The 19,725-nt window shown below is 52.3% G+C and overlaps 7 protein-coding genes across 7 annotated transcripts; 2 read left to right on the top strand and 5 right to left on the bottom strand.

Annotated features, from left to right (window-relative positions):
• Positions 1 to 809: 809 nt before the first annotated feature.
• On the bottom strand, positions 810 to 3,562 carry PG994_008831 (AP-1 complex subunit gamma-1; the record flags this gene model as incomplete). The annotated part of the gene is made up of 4 exons (XM_066860240.1): positions 810 to 896; positions 964 to 3,238; positions 3,351 to 3,474; positions 3,553 to 3,562. The coding sequence occupies 4 exons, from the start codon at positions 3,560 to 3,562 to the stop codon at positions 810 to 812; spliced, it is 2,496 nt and encodes an 831-aa protein (XP_066713829.1).
• Positions 3,563 to 4,226: 664 nt separating this feature from the next.
• On the bottom strand, positions 4,227 to 5,309 carry PG994_008832 (hydrolase; the record flags this gene model as incomplete). Its single annotated transcript, XM_066860241.1, has 2 exons — positions 4,227 to 5,144; positions 5,226 to 5,309. 2 exons carry the CDS (start codon positions 5,307 to 5,309, stop codon positions 4,227 to 4,229), a joined length of 1,002 nt encoding a protein of 333 aa, XP_066713830.1.
• A 745-nt stretch (positions 5,310 to 6,054) lies between these two features.
• Positions 6,055 to 8,382, bottom strand: PG994_008833 (multidrug resistance protein 2; the record flags this gene model as incomplete). Its single annotated transcript, XM_066860242.1, has 1 exon — positions 6,055 to 8,382. The coding sequence occupies one exon, from the start codon at positions 8,380 to 8,382 to the stop codon at positions 6,055 to 6,057; it is 2,328 nt and encodes a 775-aa protein (XP_066713831.1).
• A 3,101-nt stretch (positions 8,383 to 11,483) lies between these two features.
• Positions 11,484 to 13,754, top strand: PG994_008834 (uncharacterized protein; the record flags this gene model as incomplete). The annotated part of the gene is made up of 3 exons (XM_066860243.1): positions 11,484 to 12,199; positions 12,291 to 12,775; positions 12,802 to 13,754. 3 exons carry the CDS (start codon positions 11,484 to 11,486, stop codon positions 13,752 to 13,754), a joined length of 2,154 nt encoding a protein of 717 aa, XP_066713832.1.
• A 1,433-nt stretch (positions 13,755 to 15,187) lies between these two features.
• PG994_008835 (uncharacterized protein) lies at positions 15,188 to 16,546 on the bottom strand (the record flags this gene model as incomplete). Its single annotated transcript, XM_066860244.1, has 4 exons — positions 15,188 to 15,912; positions 15,974 to 16,174; positions 16,284 to 16,375; positions 16,449 to 16,546. 4 exons carry the CDS (start codon positions 16,544 to 16,546, stop codon positions 15,188 to 15,190), a joined length of 1,116 nt encoding a protein of 371 aa, XP_066713833.1.
• Positions 16,547 to 17,728: 1,182 nt separating this feature from the next.
• Positions 17,729 to 18,568, top strand: PG994_008836 (uncharacterized protein; the record flags this gene model as incomplete). The annotated part of the gene is made up of 3 exons (XM_066860245.1): positions 17,729 to 17,771; positions 17,833 to 18,047; positions 18,116 to 18,568. 3 exons carry the CDS (start codon positions 17,729 to 17,731, stop codon positions 18,566 to 18,568), a joined length of 711 nt encoding a protein of 236 aa, XP_066713834.1.
• A 373-nt stretch (positions 18,569 to 18,941) lies between these two features.
• Positions 18,942 to 19,480, bottom strand: PG994_008837 (uncharacterized protein; the record flags this gene model as incomplete). Its single annotated transcript, XM_066860246.1, has 4 exons — positions 18,942 to 19,003; positions 19,059 to 19,119; positions 19,202 to 19,298; positions 19,476 to 19,480. The coding sequence occupies 4 exons, from the start codon at positions 19,478 to 19,480 to the stop codon at positions 18,942 to 18,944; spliced, it is 225 nt and encodes a 74-aa protein (XP_066713835.1).
• Positions 19,481 to 19,725: the final 245 nt, after the last annotated feature.

Below are 19,725 nucleotides of genomic sequence, written 5' to 3' on the forward strand. Positions count from 1 at the left end.
ACCGCAAACGAAGATGACAAAAAAGCACTACACGGAAATGATCACGGCCCCGAACAGAAGTGCCATATGGCAACGACAGATCACGAAGCTGTGTTTATGAATAATATAGACACGGAAGCAGAGCAGCTATGGTACACGAAAGATATTTCCGGAATGAACGTACCTGAGCTGGGACGGGGAATGGATAACGAATTTCGAGTGGCACCTTTGCTGCGACAGTCTCGCATATGATTTTTCTCACTTCGGGGACAATCTGAGAGAATCCGCACAGAGGCCTGAAAAGGGGTAATCTGCGTTGGATTAGCATATGGTCATCAGGCGTTTGGGAGTCCGCATAATAAGTATTGAGAGAGATCATAATGATCTAGACAGCGCCTTTAGTACCCCATCCGTTTGCCTGAAGTTCTATCAAAGAGATGAATGAACTTGGTATTTGGCCCTCGCATTGGCTGGACCTACTATGTGAATGGCCCTCGTTTTGTGAGGACCTTGGCGGGGTCGTATTCCTCGCACGAAACCACAAGGGGGAGGTCAATAATCAATTGAGTAGTATGCATGACTGATGCTGTTATACCAATGTCATGACCGATGACAAGGGTTGAAATATGTAAAATCAAATACATTCCGCAAGGTGAGAGGTAATAAGAGCATGCATACCGAAACTGATATGCCGCCCCTTGGCTTATATCACCCCCGGGGACAATAGTTAGGCCGGGGATACACTCAACGGGTAAAACCCGAATCAAAGGCATACATATCTCAAGACAATTCAAGCTCCTTTTATTCACATGTTCGCTCCTGCTAATAATCTACGATGGCTCAGTCCAGTTGACCTGGTCCATGACCTGTCCCGCCGAGGGATGTGTGTAACCTATTCTTAATCGTAACCTCAGAGGCTGTAGCAGTTGGTTGTTAGTGGAATACTCCTAGAATACGAGAACGATGGCACAAGGGTGAACTTACCCCTTTAGCGCCCACAATCCTCATGAGCTGCGTTGCCTCACCCCCAGAGGGAATATCCGTGTTCGATATGTTGAGGAGCTGCAGCTTCTGGGATTTGGGAACGGCAGCCTGCAAGCCCGCGTTGGAGAGCTGGCCGCCGGATGAGTTGCGGAAACGGCCGGTGACTTGAATGGCGCCTTCGGCATTTCGCTGCAGTGCCAGAGTTACATTCACGCCATTTGCATCGTAGCAAGGATGTCCAGGCGGTGCTTGCTGCTGCGGGGGAGGCGTCCCCATGCCACCAAGAACGTCCAAGTCCGAGCTTGCTGACGCGGCAGGCTGGGTCGGAGCAGGCGAGCCTGATGGGCCTTGGGAGAAGAGGTCCATGATGGAGGAGACATTAGATTGAGGCGCCGGTGACCCAGGGTTCGGTGGCGAGGTAGCGCCGCCCAGGATATCTGCTAAGAGATCCGTGTTGCTCGGTCGAGTGGTGGGCGACGCCAAAGGAACGGTGGTGGAATCACCCATGAGATCCAGAAGGTCCTGGTCAGTGGTGGGCTTCGCGACCAGCTTGGACCTTCGGTTCGAGGCTTTCTTCGTCTTGGTACTAGCCTCGCCAAGAACTCGAGAGGCTTCCCGAATCTGAGGAGGTGGCATCTTCTCCAATACACCCCGGCGGATTTCGTCGTAGGCGAAAAGATTGTTATACTCAACCGCTCTTTGCTGAACTTCAACATCCAAGCTGGTCGAGTGATATTGGATAAGCCTTCGTACCCTCTCGGTCTGAGGAGCATCGTTCAGTCGTGTGCTAAGCTTGACCAACGCCGTAACGATATACTCGGTTGCTACCTGGGTGGCATAGCTGCTGTTAAGAATCATAGAGAACAGGTCAATAATCTCGTGTTCTTTGACCTCAGAGACCAATTCCTCCTCTTCGTACTGGCCACCCCGCAACAGCAGGTCTCCGAATTCACCAATGCACCATGCTCCGGCTTGGGTCAGGCTTTCCTGTGTGATATCCTTCTTCAGATTGACGTAAAGCTTTTGTACGGCGTAGGTCTGCAGTTCGGGAGTAGTTGCCACGAGACGGATAAACGAAGACATGATAGGCTCTTTAACGAAGTTGCCGGCGAGGGTCAGAACGCGCAGCATGGTATCAACATGCCACCGCTTGTTGGGGGCGTATCGATCGGCGGCAAGGCCAATCTGGGTGGTCATGGTCGGCTTGAACTCGTTGTCCGCGACCTCGAGGAATGCCAGAAGTTCCCGGATGAGAATTCGGACATTGCTTTCGTTAACCAGGGTAAAGCTGAGTTCGAGTGCTCTTCTCCGGATGCTAATATCGGGGTCCCTCAAACAGTCGAGGATCGTACTGCGATGTCGCTGCACAGCGTTGGGCTCAATGGCAACGACCTTGATCAATGTATTAAGAGCAACATAGCGAATATTGTTGTCGCGGTTGGAGAGGAACTTTCCGAGGATGTTGACGCCCAGCACACGCAGACCAGAGTCGGCATCGATATCCAAGATTGTCCGTACAGCTTCGTACAAAATTGAGTTTCCGACATTCTTGGTAGAGTCCGTGTTTGTAGCGACCTGGGCCAGGATGTCGTTGATTTGCTCGGTTCCTTCAGGGTCGCCGCGGACGAGCACTCGAAGGAGCCTGAGGATCTTGACCTGTAAGAACGGATCTGTGATACCAGTGACATCGTGTTCAGGGGCATAACCGGAAGTGGCAAGCCCCTTTAACGTCCTCACCAGGTTTGGCACAAATTGCTTGTACTTGTCCACGATGCCCTCTTCACCGCCCTCTTCCTCGTCAGCCTCGCAGAAGCTGGTGACCAGGGTAAGGCCACACAGCAAGACGCCGTGGTTGCGGTCGGACAGAAGGGCGGCGGCCTTCTCGATGAAGTGCTCCTGCAGGTCGGGAACCTTGTGACATATTCTCATGGCGCACAGGGCGGCTTTCCGTCGGATGTAGGGGTTGGCTGTTGACACGAGCTTTTCGATATCGGCGAACAGGTCTCGGGACATCTCGATCGAGGCGATGTTGCCCAGAGTCGCAAGAGCAAGGCCGACAACATACTGGTTGGAGTGGCCCAAGTCGTTTTGTAGCGAGTTCGTCACCAAGGTCAAGACCTCCTGGTTCTCATCGAGTAGCAGACTGGTTGCCAGGTGTCCTAAGCGCTTGTCGGCAAAGCGCTGCGAAGCAAGGAGCTTGATACATTCTATCTGGCCGAAATGGGTTCGTTCGCCAAGGGTGAAGAGATAGAGCAACTTGGCTACGTTGTTGCGCCTGCATACCTCAGTCAATACAATTGGTCCCTCCCAGCCCTCCGCAACTCAGCAATGGCAAGGCGGTAGGGCGATGGCGTAGATGTGGGATGTGGGATGTAAACAATACGTACCGAATGTTGTGGTCACCGCTCTCTTCTCGGAAACTGGCACGGATGGAAGCGCTCTCTTTTTGAATAACGGCACGCTCGTCGGCGATGGTCTTGGCCGCTCGCACGTTGCGGATGAATTGCTTGACTATGGTGGTTGATACGGGTCAGTGTTGCGACTTGGGGCAGGTACAGAAGCTACATCATGAGGCCAGATTCGACGTACGGGAACTCATCGTGACCAAAGCACAAGGGCCCTTCAAGGGCGGACTTCTTCAAATAGCCTCAATGAAGTAGATGAAGAGGTCAGAAGTGCCAGCACGATGGGTGCTTGGGGGGGTGAAGAAGTCTGTTGTTTCAACTTAGGGGGGTTTACTAAAGAGTGTACTTGGAATTCAAGCTTCGTGTCGCTGGCCTTCCCCTTTGGCGGAATGTACAGCACTGTTGATTGATTGACTGATTGAATTGATGGCTCCAGCTCAGCCCGAACCCATGCGTCCCCATATTAACCTGCCAAATTTGCAGCCTGGTTGGTCAAGATGTCTTCGGTAGCTCAGAGAGCCAGAGCCCCGCGCCCCACTGTGCGAAGCTTATCCCTTATCCCTCAGTGCCACACTTGGCTCGTCGGGTCTCTCTACGTCGTAGTTACAGGACGAATGGCTGGCGGTTTCTAGATTCAATAGTTGGTTTACCTGGGCGTATTCATCAACATCTGGCCCCGAATGACCAGAGTGTGTGCCGCTGCATACAAGTAGACATTTCAGATAGAAAGCAATTCGATCATGGTATTGCAATTCGATCATGGTATTGGGCGCTTGCAAGCAACTGTACAAATAATATGAACAAACAACGAGCACCAGATGGACACCCGCAGATAAACGAGTTCTGCCAAGTCTCTGATTACAACTTGGACTCCGGAGCGCTACGTTCAACAGGAGCAGCAGCAGCACCCGTCGCAACAGCGGCCGCCTCCACATCCGTCTTGACACGATCCCCACCTCCCTCCTTGGGACATCTGGCCAGTATCCAGTCCGCGACGTCCTTGTAGAATGTCTCCCTGCCGGGGTCCGCGTGCAGCTGGTGGTAGAAGCCCTCGTAGTTCTTGAACGTAGCATCCTCCAGCCCCGTCGCCTTCTGGCGGTCGAACCAGGCCTTGGCCTTGTCGAAGCTGCAGACCAGGTCGCCGTCGCCGTGCGTGTGCAGCAGGCTCCGGACCTGGGGCCGCAGCCTCGTCCTGCCCGACGACAGCGCCTCGGTGCGGTCCAGCATGCTCGCGAGCCCCTCGAGCGTGCCCGTGTCGTGCAGGAGCGTGTCCTCGCGGATGCTCTGTTGGACGGCCGGGTCGCGCACGACGTGCTCGGGCGGGATGGGCCGCGTGAGGTGCATGTGCGGCAGGAACTTGCCCGCGAGCCGCCCGCTGAAGACCAGCAGCCAGCTCGGCTCCTCGACGGGCGTGAAGCCGATGAAGGGCGACTCGAGCAGCCAGCCGCGCACCTGGCCGATCAGGTCGTCGTAGGCGCTGTCGCTGGCCAGCGTCGCGACCTCGCCGCCGCCCATCGAGTGGCCCAGCACGAAGATGGGCACCTTGAGCGGTAGCTGCGCGCGGATGAAAGCCGCGATGTCGGCCAGCACCGTCGACGTGTGGCCCGTCAGCCCGCGCTGCACCGGGGTTTTTACCGACCGACCCCAGCCTCGCTGGTCGAAGCCGTACACGGCAATACCGGCGCGCGCCAGCGATGGAAAGAAGTCATAATACCGGCCCACGTGGTCGCTGAAGCCGTGCACTATGATCAGCTTGGCCTTGGGCGGCGCATCTGGCTGCCGGGAGGGGAAGAAAACATGTTAGTTGTTGATGATCGTCGACACAAGTGTTTGTAGGTTTTCGGGTTTAGGACGGACCAGCCATGTTTTGGTATACAAGTCAACTTCCCTGATCTTCCCGACGGCCGCTACCTTGAATGTTCCTTCTATTTCCTGCACCATCATTAAAGCACGTAAAAATATCGGTCTCCGATACGACGGACAGTAAAAACTTGACTTAATTGAGAAAGTTTGTAGAAGGAAGGGATGACGAAGTTGAAGCTGACTTGGTAGGTAAACAATAATTGCTTATGAGGTTTGAAGTTTACCTAAGTTTCTGTGGAACCGGCGGTCAGGCATGTACATGGACTCTGAGCTCGTAAGGAACAACAAATAGAACCGCCACGATTGCCCATGGGTTGGAAGTCCTGGCGCGAATGCCAGGAAATTGAAGCTGAATCAAGTAAGGCTGCCTGAGTAGGAGGCCCTTATTGCAGCTTACATGGTCACACGGCCTACGCCTCATTGCTAAGGCGCATCGTGAGTTCAGCACCGAAAAAAAGACAGGAAAGGAGGCTATCTGTTCAGAAAGTCACTAAGGTTATGACCTACTTGCACGAGTCATAACATTCGAGCTCCTAGATTCCCCAACTGCCATCTCAATGCTGGCCTCATATTCAAGTCCAATCATGCAGAATGTGTTATGGACATTGACAGATTAGAATTTCCTTTTCATTATTACTCGACACCACCCAGAACTCTTGATTTGAAACACTACATGGAGTGGAGATCCGGGAACACTTCTTGCGTGCGTAGTATACATCCAACAGAGAGGTCTGGTGACCAATGCTGTCCTTGTCTATGCTTGATTATCCTCTCGGTGGAAAGCCCACGTTGCTACTTCAGCGCCAGAAAATATATGCAAACATTAGTTACGAGCCTTGGGCTCCTCCTTAGTCGCCTCAACAGTTTCCCCTTCACCCTCTTCTGCCTCGTCCTCCTCGAGCTCCTCCTGCATCACTTCATCCTCAAAAAGCTCTCCAGGTGGCCTCCGAGGACGAGCTTCGGGCGCTTCACTGCCTCCACTCATCTGCCACTCCATGAGCTTGCTGAATGCACTCGAGTTGTTGGCGCTAAGCTCTTGGTAGGACCCGATCTCCGCGACTGTGCCCTCGTTGGAGAGCACAATGATCTTGTCCGATCTCTTAATAGTGGACAGTCGGTGTGCAATGGATATGGTGGTGTTGCGTCCCTTCAGCAGCTGTGCGAGAGCAGCGTTGACCAGTGTCTCGGATTCGGCATCAAGTGCCGACGTAGCTTCGTCGAGAATAAGAATGTCGGGGTCCTTGAGCAATGCCCTGGCGATGGCAATTCGCTGCTTTTGACCTCCAGAGAGCTGTGCACCTCTTGCACCAACCTGAGTGTCTAAGCCATGAGGAAAGTCGCTTATGAACTGACAGTTGGCCTTCTGCGCGGCCGAGATAATCTCGTACCGGGAAGCATTCGGTCTACCGTAGGCAATATTCTCCGCAACCGTGCCAGAGAACAGGACAGGCTCTTGAGACACCATGCCAATACGGCGACGGAGAGACCGCACGTTCATTTTGGTGACATCAACTCCGTTAATCGTGAGAGTACCCGTTGTAGGATTGTAGAAACGGAGAAGTAAGCCAGCAACAGTACTTTTGCCACCACCTGAAGGCCCAACAATACAAACATTGTCACCAGCGTTGATAGTGAAGTCGAGGTTATTGAAAATGTTAACGGCTGGTCGTGTAGGATACGCGAAAGAGACGTTGGAGAATGTGATAGGGCCCTGGGCTGATACGACCTTGACGCCCTTGGTAGGGGCAATAGTCGCGTCCCTGTCCTGTAGCTCAAACAGTCGGCTGGCGGCACCTACACCCTTCATCAACTCAGAAAAGAAGCCAGATACGCCGAAGAGACTGGAGCCTGTGAAAGCGGTGTACATCATGAAAGATGTCAGGTCGCCTAGACTCAGGAGACCTTCTCGAACGTAGCCTCCACCAAACCACAGGAGGGCAAGAATAGTCATGTTGCCCATCCAGCCAGTCGATGCGAAGAACGAGGCACTATATCTCGACTCTTTCAGACCGAGGTTGAATATTCTCCTGATCTGCCCGTTGTACCGATGGACCTCTTGGATTTCACCAGTGAAGGCTTGGCTTGTCTTGACATTACCGAGTCGTTCCTCGGCGATCTTGGTCAGTGTTCCGAGGTTCTTTTGGATATCTCGGCTGACCCTCCGGATCGCTCGGGCGTAGAAGAAGGCCGCGGCAGCAACAAACGGACCGGTGATGAATATGACGGTTGTCAAACCCGGGCTGATCCAAGCCATAGCCGTCAGGCCGGCAACACCACTGACTAGAGACCTAAGACCATCTGACACATTTTGCGTGATACTTTTGCCCACGATGATCGTGTCAGAACTCAGCCGGGAAATCAGATCGCCGACCCTGTTGGCGTCGAAGAATTCGGCATCTTGCACATAAGTTTTCTTGTACAGCTGCGAACGTAGTCGGGACACCACGCGCTCGCCGGCGATGCGGAGTAGGATGATACGACCAAAGTTGGCCATTGCGCCAATTGTGAGGACAAGGCCAAATGCAGCAAAGAATTGATACAGAGTCAGACCAAAAAGCCTTGTATCCTCGAACGAGTCCTTCGTGGCTTGATCCATGATCTTGCCGACAGAGAGGGGAATGGACATGGTGACGGCGGACGAGATGAGGAGCAACATGACGGCAAAACCAAGGAATTTGAGCTCAGGTCGTGCGATCTTCAAGAGTCGCCAGATCTCGCCCATGCCTCCAAATCCTGTACTTTTGGATTCCTTGTGGTCCTTGGAAAGGCGAGCTCTCAGGTTGACTTGAGCAGCTCTCGACGCCTTCTCGCTTCTTGCAAATCCTTCGTGTTCGGGTGCACTTTCGTTTTCCTTTCCTTGCACTACAACCGGCTCGCTCGCTGCTTTGGCCGTACCCGCGTTGTCTTTTTGGGAGGCCTTGCTCGTAGAGAACCTGCGCAACAGCGCTATGGGAGATCCGAAAGTCGCCATAAACCTTTGCGTTTGACCGTGTGAGACATATTCGCGAGGTGCGAATGCCCTGCCGACAGGCGTGCGCAACTGTGAGAGAGCATGTTTGGCGGGCGGCACAGAAGAAGAGGAGATCCTCTCTGGCCGGAGTATCGGAAGACGTTGGCGGCGATAGTTGAAGATGGCAACGGCAGCTGACATGAAGCGCCGCACTGCTGAGCCAAGTTTGCGCTGCGCTGCGGGAGCAGAACAACGCGTCGCACCACTCCCGAAACCATGATGGAGAATTTATCGGAGGGGTGGAGAAATCGTCATGGGTATAGTCGATCGTGTTGTACTGTGCGGTCGCATTTTCTACAGTGACATTGGCGCAAACTGCTCTCATGAACACCACATGAAGTTGTTATGGTTTTTTCCGACCCGGGATATAAACTACTACAAAAGATCTCAGTGGAAGACTTCCCGTCGTCATCCATCAGATTGGCTCAAAATCCACTAGTGCAAACCGCCCTTGGCGCTTCTTAGCCCCGAGCTGACTTCGCGGGTAACACAGCTTATGGCCGAGGCTGCCCCCACCCGCCACCTGCGGCTGCTTCAATGTGCTATTTTCAACTTGCTCAGGAACATCGAAGTTAATATCCTGAACAAGAGTGAATATCCAAACCGTAATTCCACTTGTGGTAACTTAATAGAGTTGAAACTTGAAGCTATCAATCGTTGATGGGCTGGGTTGGCCTACCTAATGGTCTCTTGATCTGGTCCTATTTGCTCTGTTCTGTACCTACATACCCGCTGACGTCGACAGCAGGGGCCAACCAGGTAATTACATATATATCAACGTCGACAGCAAATGGCCTCAGAGGGGCGAGACGTGAATGAGGATATTTCATTGTGACCTAGGTCAATGGTAAACTTGCATGAACAGTTCGGGGAAATGGCTTACCTAACACTAACCCCCAGACCCAAGATGCCAACGTCGAGGTATGTTCCCGTAAACCACGGGCGGGCGATCTAAGGTACTTTAGACGACGTGGTCGCTGTGGTAAACGTCACCGGGGGGTAGTTATGTAGGCCCCGTCTGTCCAAAGGGCAGCGCAGCCTGTCGTCATGGCAGCGCAGCTTGGCAACCTAGACTTCAAGGCGCATGGGTATTGTCGTAGAAGTTCAATGCCGTCGGTCGGATCAGACGTTGGCCTTTTGCTGGCTCTAAGAACCCGACTTAGAACTGCGTTTCTAGTTGGAAATAGGAGAGACCATCGCAATCGGACTTGTTATATAACCTTGTTTGCGGGATATCATTGTAGGCTGGAGGCCCATTGTGCTAATCGTATTGGGAATTGGGAATTCGTTCCAGCCAGCCAGCTCTTCCTGGACCCTCTTCGAATATTCATGAGGGCCCGCCTGAGACATATACATAACAACACCGGAGCGTCGGAATGGCAAGGCATATCGATCTGTCTACCCCGTACCAAACAAAGGGAAATGAAGCTCTTATCTGAACAGAATGCTTAGCGGGTCGATAGTGTTAATGTGGACCGATAATTCCCTTCTAGAAAGACGTGATTAACGAACAACGCAGCTGAAAACGGAGCCGACCCGACAACCTGGAAGCTGGTCACCGAGGATATGTACATGACATCAATGTAACTCGGGCACGGCTATGTTGCAGTCGAATCGACGATATCGTGATGCGATGTTCAGAAACGAGGGGTGTTGCAGTGGGCAATCTAGACTTTGCAAATTTCTGGTTGTTCGCATTAAGTTTTATCTCTCCCCAGCCTTTCGAGCTGTCAGTTGAATCCTAGGTAATCTACCTTAACCTAGAGCTAGTAGGCACCTACGGTTCGCGGAGCCTTCGGGCGTGCCGCGCCCGTATTGATAATTTGATAGACCTTGAGAGGTTTTTTTATTATTGAAATTTTTTTTTTTGGCTGGCGCTTCCGGAGACGGCTTTGCAAGCTTAATAAGCTACATACCTACATGTAAGTAGGTATGTACCTACATGTAGTGGATGTGGGTAGTGCATTGGAATGTCGTGGGATGACACAACTGCCAACCTCATTGCATACGAGCCCATTCGGCCGGCCTGTGTATCCCAATCTCTCCAATATCATGTTTTTTGAAGGATTAAAAACCTGACAGCCCTACTGCAGCTTGGAGGAATTGTTTGGTGAGTGATCATCGCTGAGTGTGGAGATGATGTATGTCTGATTCTGTTGGTTGCAATGCTTGAATGTTGTGTTCTGCCCAGTATTCTGTCCAAAGGATCATGTAGGTTTTTCTTGGTACATGCCGCCGCATAGGTCTCCATGGGGAATCACAAATCGGACGGGTCCACCACCGATTCAACGATAGCGCAATGGATCATATGCAGCGAATCTCGTACATACCTACCTTCGGACAAGGAGGGCCAAGGACTGCGAATGGGTGCAAGAGGAAAAGGGCATATCAACTGCGAATCCACGACGATGGGGTCCTCCGTTAGTACATGGTCAGATATGTGCGTCTCACGTACACCGAATGCTCGTATAACGAGGCCGATATTGGTACACGACGAGTACGAAATGAAAGAGGGTGGCTGTGTCTGTCAGCACCTTCTGGTATCGTCAGGCCCGGCCCCATCAGTTAGAGCTTTCAGTGGTTCGCTTAATTAGTCCCTGGTCGACCACATTCTTTCCGAGACCCGACTTGGTCCAGGCTTATGCTCCAGAGGGGACAGGCTGACCAGAACCAGCGGTCCAGAGCGTGCAGAGCCTACCAAAAGTGCCTACCACCTCGTAACCAGGATCTGCAGACTGCTGGCCAAGCGTCCAAAACACGCGCGCCTTATTATGACGCTCCCCTCCTCGTCCGAAGCATGATTCCCATCTCTCCCTGGCCTGTTGTTTCCTTGATGGCTGGCATCTCCGACACACCTGCATCAATACATCATCGCTTTTCCTCCATCCCCGACACTCGTTCACCTTACAATAACAACAACAACAACAACAACAACAACAACGACAAGCCGATCCGAGTCAGGTGTTTGCATTCAATAAGCCATCTGATTTTGGGAGAATCTGCGCCCTGGTCTCCTAGGTCGATTTTTTTTCTTTCGCTTCTAATAATTCTAATTCCCCTGTCTGTCTATTCGGACATGTTTGGACCTGCTGCATTCGCCGGTTTCGCCATCTAAGCTGGAATATTCACCATTTACACATACGTCGATCAATCGAGGCCGACGACTTTACACCACGAATTAATCATCGAAGGAAGAAGATTTTCGAGTTGCAGGTGGCCCCTTCGCTACCTTTTCCACCAGCATGGTGTCATTTGGTTCGACACTCGTTGTCCTCTCCGCCCTGGTTGGACTTAGCATCGCCCAAACCAACCCTCAGCCCACCAAGTTGCCGTCTCGCGTTTTGGAGTCTACGTCGCTCGTCACTTGTCAGGAGAATTCCGGGTTCCAAGCGTCCAAGTTTCACGTCATCTTCAACCCCGAGTCCGGCAAAATCAATGTTGATCTGATCGCGACGTCGTCCATCGAAGGAAATGCCGTCTTCGATGTCCAGGTTTCCGCCTATGGATACCCCATTCAGAGCTTGGTCGTGAACCCTTGCGATGTTGGCTTTAGAGGTCTCTGTCCCATGGTGTCGGGTAGATTTGGAGACAATCCTTTCAGTGTAGACGTGCCTACGGATGCCCTCGGCAAGATCCCCGGAATCGCATACACCTTTCCTGACCTGGACGCCAAGGTTAGAATCTTGGTCAACATGACTAGTGGTGACCGCAACGGCCAAACGGTTGCGTGCCTCGATGCACGCATTTCCAACGGCAAGACAGTTGATTTGATCGGCGTCAAATGGGCATCTGCCGTCGTCGCCTTTCTTGCGCTCATCTCGTCTGCTGTGATTTCTGGCCAAGGTTATACCAATGCGGCGTCTCACGTCGCTGCCAACGCCGTGGCGCTTTTTGGATACTTCCAAGCTCAAGCCATGGCTGGCCTTTGCGGCATGCCGCTTCCACCCATTGTACAAGCGTAAGTTTATCAGTAACCTGCCTTGCAAGGACAAGAATAACTCTTTTGTATATGGACGAAATTTTTGAATACAGGCTGACAATCTTTTCAGATGGACTCAGGACTTCCAATGGAGTTTGGGCCTTGTTAAGCTCACTTTCATGCAAGATATATTCACGTGGTATCAACGATCCACCGGCGGAGAAGCATCGCGGCTACTTGACACACTTCGTTCAGTTTCAGTGGCAGTCCAAAAGAAGAGGCGATCTTTAGAACTCCCGGAACCTGCTGCTAAGGTCATGACCCGCGCTGCTGCTATGATGCCCCGCGCCGCTGAAAACGCTGCTCGCAGTATAAGCAAGCGCGCCAATGTTGCTACCGCCTCGGGTAGTTACGTTGTCTATGGCATCCAAAGAGCTGGATTCCAGGCTAAGATCGAGTCGACCAACATCTTCATGACCGCTTTGATCATGTTCTGCGTCATCATGGCTCTCACCATGATTGCTGTTGTTGCATGGAAAGGTATCTGCGAACTTCTCTTCAAGAACAGCAACAAATTCAACGACTTCCGGAACGGCTGGCGTGTTGTGTTAAAGGGTATTCTTTTCCGCATTACCTATTAGGGTATCCTTTGATTGCGGTCTTTTGCCTTTGGGAGCTGACCCAGAACGACTCTCCCGCAGAGATGGTTCTTGCGGTGGCATTCTTCCTGCTTATAACTGCTAGTCTTGTATGGGCCACTTGGACCGTCATGCGGATCGCCAAGCGCTCAGTGGCACTCTTCAAGAATCCGGCCTATACCCTCTTCTCAGACCTCACAACTCTCAACAAATGGGGATTTCTATACATCCAGTATCGTGCATCGGCCTACTATTTCACTTTACCACTCATGGTATACACCTTCGTGAAGGCTTGCTTTATCGCCTTTGGGCAGAAAAGCGGCGTGGCTCAGGCAGTTGGTCTGCTTTTGATCGAGGCCGGGGCTCTCATCACAAACTCCGTCCTGCGACCCTGGATGGACAAGTCAACAAACCTCTTCAATATTGCCATATCCTTCTTCAACTTTTTGAATGCCGTTTTTCTGCTTATTTTCACTTCCGTCTTCGACCAGCCACCTCTGATGACCGGTGTCATTGGCATCCTCTTCTGGATTTTGAATGCGGCTTTCACTCTCGTACTTCTCCTAATGATCATCATTACGACTGGAGTGCTTCTGTTCAAGAACAACCCAGACTCTCGGTACCAATTCATGGCCGACGACCGCACTTCGTTCATGAAATCTGGCACCAACCTGAACACCTACAATGAGCTCGATGCTCTGGGAGCCGCCGCCCGCGGGGGTGAAAAGCCGAAAACGGGCTCCGGCTTGGACCTGGATGATGAGTACGAGCCTACGCAATCTGACAGACTACATCCCAGCACACATAGTCCAAGCGAGGGCGGGCGCCCATCTATGGATGCGAGGGCGAACCAGCATCACGGTCTTCTAGAGCACGAAGAATCCGGTGTAGGCCATGACCACAGCGCACACAATGCCAGCCCAGCTGGTCCAGGAGTTCCAAAAACCTCCTCGTGAGTATAACCCAGTGTGGAACATTGATAGGGATGCCCTAATAACGTTGACAATGCAGCCCTTGGCAACGCGGCGCTGGCTACGAGCATTAAAACCAAATCAATGTAAAAAGGAACAAATCAAGAACCAAAAAACAATATCCACAAAACTTTCGCACCTGTCCGTTCAACTCAGCCTGTATCTTGTGTCAGCAGACACCGGCTTCTTGCCTAGTGGTTGGCATGACCTTTTATGGTTTCCTATATACCGTACAGAGATGGGGGAGATGGAATGTCTCAGATAATGGGTCAAGCAGAAGGCTTCAAGCCCGGGTCAGGCCAGTCGAAACAGACATGCTTTTCACGCCTGACATTCAACCACAGCCTACAGTAATAAATAGCTGTCCATGTGTATCGGTAGTCATGGTAGTAGGATATCAATTTCATCATTAGGCTTCATCGTAGCGAATGGGCATGTTGGCAGGCTGCTAGCAAATCATCATTAGCATCATATTCATGGACGGCGTTACCCGTGGCCAGGAACCAGGAACATTAACATAGATCCAGGAGGGAGTCTTTGCTTTTCTATTAGCGTTTATAAAAATAATAAGATCATTGTGTTCGACTATTATACATTAAGTCACAACTGAGTATTATAATAAATGAGTTAGAGCTCTGAAGGTTGTTGTACTGGCTGTGTGCGTTGGAAACGAAGCATTAAGTGGTGAGGAATCATTAGAAAAGCAATGGGAAAGGGGTGGGGGGCAAGAACCTTGATTACATCACAAGAATGCCGCCGTCCAATATAAGTAACTGTCAGCTTACAGAGCGAGATATCAATGTATTGACGCATCTACAAATTGCACCTTACTGATCCAGGACGTCCCGCTAGATGGGGGAGGTCTCTCCTATTCGCTCTCCGAGTCTAACTTGCACCCCTGCCTTCAGTCCTTGCTCTAGTATCTGTGTAGTAAACACTGTGCCCTTGTCGATACTAAGAGATGCTAGCGGTTTTGACAGGTTCACGAAAGCGGCATTGCGTATGGTGGTGTATAAACAAGCGGTTATTATTATTTAAATACATAAAAACGCTGTTGTAAGGCAGATGGACAGAAGGCCCATCTTCGGTTGCTCCACCCTTAGACCACCCTGCCCGTTTTTTGTTCGCTGCTCATGTCTGCTGTCGCATTTATAACACAGCTATTCCCCCTTCATGGTTCCAGACGAGCTCCAATGCGCCAACGACCAATTGCACCCAGGCGTAGATGGCGCATTCCACGGGCTTATATAGCTAGTTCGCCCACGTGCCAACCGACGCCACATCAAAGCCAACTCAAATTCTCTCCCCCCGTCCGTCACGAACTGGTGCTATCCTTGCGGAGCATTTCCGAGACATCAGCATCGATGCCGTCTTCTCCCAAGTCCGGAAAGTCGTCGCTCGTATCCAGTCTCCGTTTCTTAGACCCGTCGGTGCCCGGTAGGGACGGACTTGAACTGGGAGGCGAGGCTCGACAGCATCTCAATGCCCGGTGCAGCGGGCGGCGGCGTTGGTTGTGGCTGGTGTTCCTGGAACGCGGGATCTTGGGAGGGGAAGTCGGGCTGCCACTCCGGAATAGGGGCCGCCGGGGCCTGCTGGGGAGCTGCCTCGGGTTCTGGGGTGAGTTCTTCGATCTCGGGTCGGTCAGGCTCCAACATCTCTTGATCGTGGGTGCCGTTCGACGGGGCAATCTCTTCGTGAGAGGAAAGACCCTGCATGATGGCAAACTCGACATCCGTCTTCTTGGTCTCCACTTCGACCTTGCGTCTCTTGAATGTCTGCAGCTGCTCTTCCTCGGCGGTCAGAGCGGCCTTGTTAGAGTCCAAAATCTTCTGGAGCTCGCCAACCAGTGCTTTGCGGGCCTCGACGCATTGTCCCACAGCACACTCGGCATTAGCGAGCGTTTTTACCAGCCCGTTCAGTCGGGCGGCGTAGACAGGCGCAGAGGGGACATTAGCACCAGGCTCCATCAGCTTGCTATATTCCGAGTTCGCCGTAGTAATAGATGTCTTGGTCGACAGAAGCGACTTGGAGACATCTGCCTGGGGCTTAGCGAGCGAGGCCAGCTCAGACGGCAAAGAGGCAGAACCGCCAAAGATGGAGCCTCCGAGGGCAGGTCGTCCACTGCCGCGGGCCTTTTCAAGCTCTGTATCAACTAGTCAGTTAAGGGCTACTTGGAAACTGGGGACCAGGGTGTTGAGGCATACCCTGTATACGAGCCTCTACCGCAGCTTGGATAGGCTCTTCGAAGACGCCACGGTCTCTCCACACTGCTACCACTCTCTGGATCCGTTGCTGTACCTCGGACGGGGCTCCCTTGTAAGCCGTAGAGGCAGCCTCGGCGAGAACGGGAGCGAAGGCCACCAGGAAATCTTCCTTATGACGCACTTTTGATTGCTGGCAGACCTCTGCAAACCACAAATGTCAGTATCCACATCCGCAACCGCAGGGCAAAATGAACGACACCAAACGAAGAAGACCAACGTTTGGAGGACACATCATTGAATGTGGACTTACCATTAGCCAGATAGATCAGGTTGAGTCTCTTATGACTGGTCGAGTCCTTGAGGCGCTGCAACCATATCTGCACAGTGCGCTCAGCATGTCGCCTAGTATTGTGAGGTCAGTTATTTGGCCGCCTATCGAGACTAAGCGATATCAAGCAGTGGCGGTGGTGCTCACCTATGGAACATAATCCATTGGGCTACAGTGACTATACTGTCCTGGGTCTCGCACAACGTCGAGAGCTTGGCAAGAACGGCGTCGTCGGTGTAGGACATGATGATGATGGTGATGGTGGTAGTGTGTTATGGAGGTGTTACGCAGTCCTTTGTCAAGTGGTTTGTTTCCGGGTTGGATGTGGGCGACGTTGAGGGTGGCGCAGTCAAACAGCAGTGGGAGGTGAGGTGCAATCCAGGGGTGACTGCAGTTGTGGGTTGGACTGGTTGCTGATATCTACTTGTGTGTCGGGCTTGATAATGTTGGTTGTGGTTGTTGGTGTGGACTTCAGTTCAGACAGATCAAGATCAATCATCTACATGCGGAACTAGCTGCAACAATCTGCGCTGAGTGCCCGGTCTGAGCTAGGGTAGACTGGCTGGCTAGATATTTGTGATGTTGATGTGAGCCAGCTAGAGGCGTCCACGTCCAAAACACACACAAACACCTGACCTGGGTTTGAGTGTAGTTGAGAAGATGATGAAGGATCCTGATGCTATCAATCACTCCAACTTCACAAATTTGCGGGATATCTAGATGACCGATTATTATGGTTTGGAAGGGAAGGATTGAATGGGAAAGACCCTCTTGATACTGGAATGAATTTGGGAAGTTGGACAACAATTGAAGGTCAAATGTCCTGAAGCTGGCATCAATACGTCGAAGGGAACACACACGACACACGCACGCGCAGGAGCTCCAATCCAACGTGGAAGCTAGGGCCCAGTTTGGTCTATCGTCTATCTTATCGCCCAATCAGTTCGTTACCATCCATACCTTGCCTTATCTGCTTACATGTCCTGTTTGTTGCATACGATTTAGGAGGTATGAATACTGCAATCAATCCGGGATTAGGATAATTATTCAGCCGACCGTGTGTACATGACGGGCATTACAGGCCCCCCTTATTAACGGGCAATCAATTGAATAGGAGCTAAGGAGGTAGGTACCTAGCATTTGTTAGCAGCCGCTTAGGCCAAGCAACCAGTCGCAAGCGGTAAACTGGCCTTGCGTTGCGACGACAGCGCATTCGTGTACTGTTGGTAGGTACCTTGTCATTCAATGCCTTGAGGTAGCAGCACCTGGAATAGTCGACCTTGTATTTCGTTCAAGATTGTTCCTTCCTACCATCAACTACCCCGATCCAAACAGACAGGAAGCAGGCCAATTTTGTTACACTTTACGTGCCACACTCATTTCAACCACCTTGCCGTTCCCCATTACACCTTTGCAGCACAGCAGCCATGGCGGACAGATTCCCGTCGCTGGACGACTTCGACTCGGGTGGTAAGACACGACAACTTCCTTGGGCCCAATGCGATGCGGTGCTAACCTCTCCATGTTGTAGCCCAGACCGAGATCAAGGGAGATGCCGAATCCCCATCAGCCGACGACTTCCTAGCACGTGAACGCGCCCTTCTCGGCGACGATGCGACGCAATTCGCGACCAGCAACGACTCCGCCGCCTTCCAGGACGCATCTGACGACTTGCTGGGCGGAGGTGGCGATGGCGAGAATGCACAGTTCGAGAGCCAGTTCCCCGATCTCAGCGCCGGCAACGAGGTAAGCCTGAACGCATTGGGTTACGAATCCATGATGAATACCAACTGACCGGATCACACCCCGAATAGCAAGTTGCCCCTGGCGGTGCGATTACTGCCCCCTCGGTAAACTACAGCTCAGGGTACGCACCCGCTACCGCCGAGGAGGAGGAGGAGCCCGAAGTCATCAAGCAATGGCGCGAGAAGCGCGATGCTTCCAACGCCGAACGGGCCGAGAAATTTGCTGCCCAGAAGGCCGAGACCGTTAAGGAGGCTCAGCAGAACATTGACGACTTCTACGAGAACTACAACAACAAGAAGGAGAAGACGATTTCCCAGACGCGCAAGGAGGCCGAGCAGTTCATGGCCAGCCAGGACGACACCACCTCGGGCGGCACGAGCTGGGAGCGCATCTCGAAACTGGTTGATGTGAGCGGAAAGGGCCAGAAGGGAGGCGCTGCCGGATCGGGCAAGGAACGCTTCCGTGAGATGCTGACGAGCTTGCGAAAGGACGAGAAGGCACCTGGCGCTGAGGGCTACTAATGCACCCTGACCCCGATGCTGGTGCTGCACATTCGACCTAGCAGTCCGAGGAATGATCTTTATTGGCATTTGGCCTGGATCATACGGATCAATTTTCTTGGCTTGACCAAGTCGTCACCCCGTATTTTAGATACACCTACAATTGGTGGAGAGTTCATTTGGTAGTGCAGGCGTAATGAGATATGGCTCGGATCAAACGCATAATTTCACCGTGAGATCGATGCTATACTGGGTGGAAAGATATGGCTGAAGAAAATGATTCGTTCGTGTGATTGTAGTCTATTTGTTCCTCCTACCGACACAAAACAGTCGCCTCTCCCCTCTTCCTCTGCAACCCAGCACCCTCTATGCACATGTTCTATGCAATTCTGCTCTAGTCCTTGCCAAACCAGGTGTTGTGGCCCAATGCCTTGCGGCCCAACATGTACAGGGTGGCTATAGTCGCTGTTAGTTCCAATTGCAAACAATATTCTGGGGCATTCGGACATACCGCCGAAGGTACCCCAGAGGCAGACCTGGTAGGGAAGGAACAAGATGCTGCTTCGATTGCCCTATTTGCTGTGTCAATATGTGTGTTCTCCTTTGCCAACCCGGGGTCCGCGGCATCTGCATGCGCGCATATGGGTAACGTACGATCCTCCAGAGACGGGTGTGCTGCTTGTAGGCACGCTGGTAGAACTTCTGGTGCTCGGGCACACGGTTGGGAGCGTCGACGAGACTATGGAGCGATCTGGGTCAGCCTAAGAACTTGGCAGTGTTGGAGGGAGGTCTTTTTGCAGTGGCAGAGCGTGAGACCACGGTCGGGCGGCCACGATTGGGAAGAGGCGGAGGCGGCAAGCCCAGGCTGCGCCATTGAGCAGTGAAGACCCGATAAGCCAATCCAGCGGACGGGCTTCTTGCTACTCACCCCATCTTGAAGGTTGTTGCGGTAGTGTGTGACTGGCGAACGGATGGATTATATTCGGCGGTTGAAGGTGGTTGTTGCTACGAGCTGCTATGAGGGAAGGAAGCTTGAATCGCAGAAGTCGAAGTGGTTCGATGGGTCCACTTCCTTTGAATGACTAACCTGGCCAAATAGCCGAGTTGCAACCGATAAGGCTTTTAGGGAAGGGACCGCCATGACGGCACGCTTGGCAGGTTCAAAAAAGAGTACATGC

This window comes from Apiospora phragmitis, assembly GCF_038363925.1.
Source record: "Apiospora phragmitis strain CBS 135458 chromosome Unknown utg000008l:1.0-3514335.0:1.0-3519231.0, whole genome shotgun sequence".
NCBI classification, from domain to species: domain Eukaryota; kingdom Fungi; phylum Ascomycota; class Sordariomycetes; order Amphisphaeriales; family Apiosporaceae; genus Apiospora; species Apiospora phragmitis.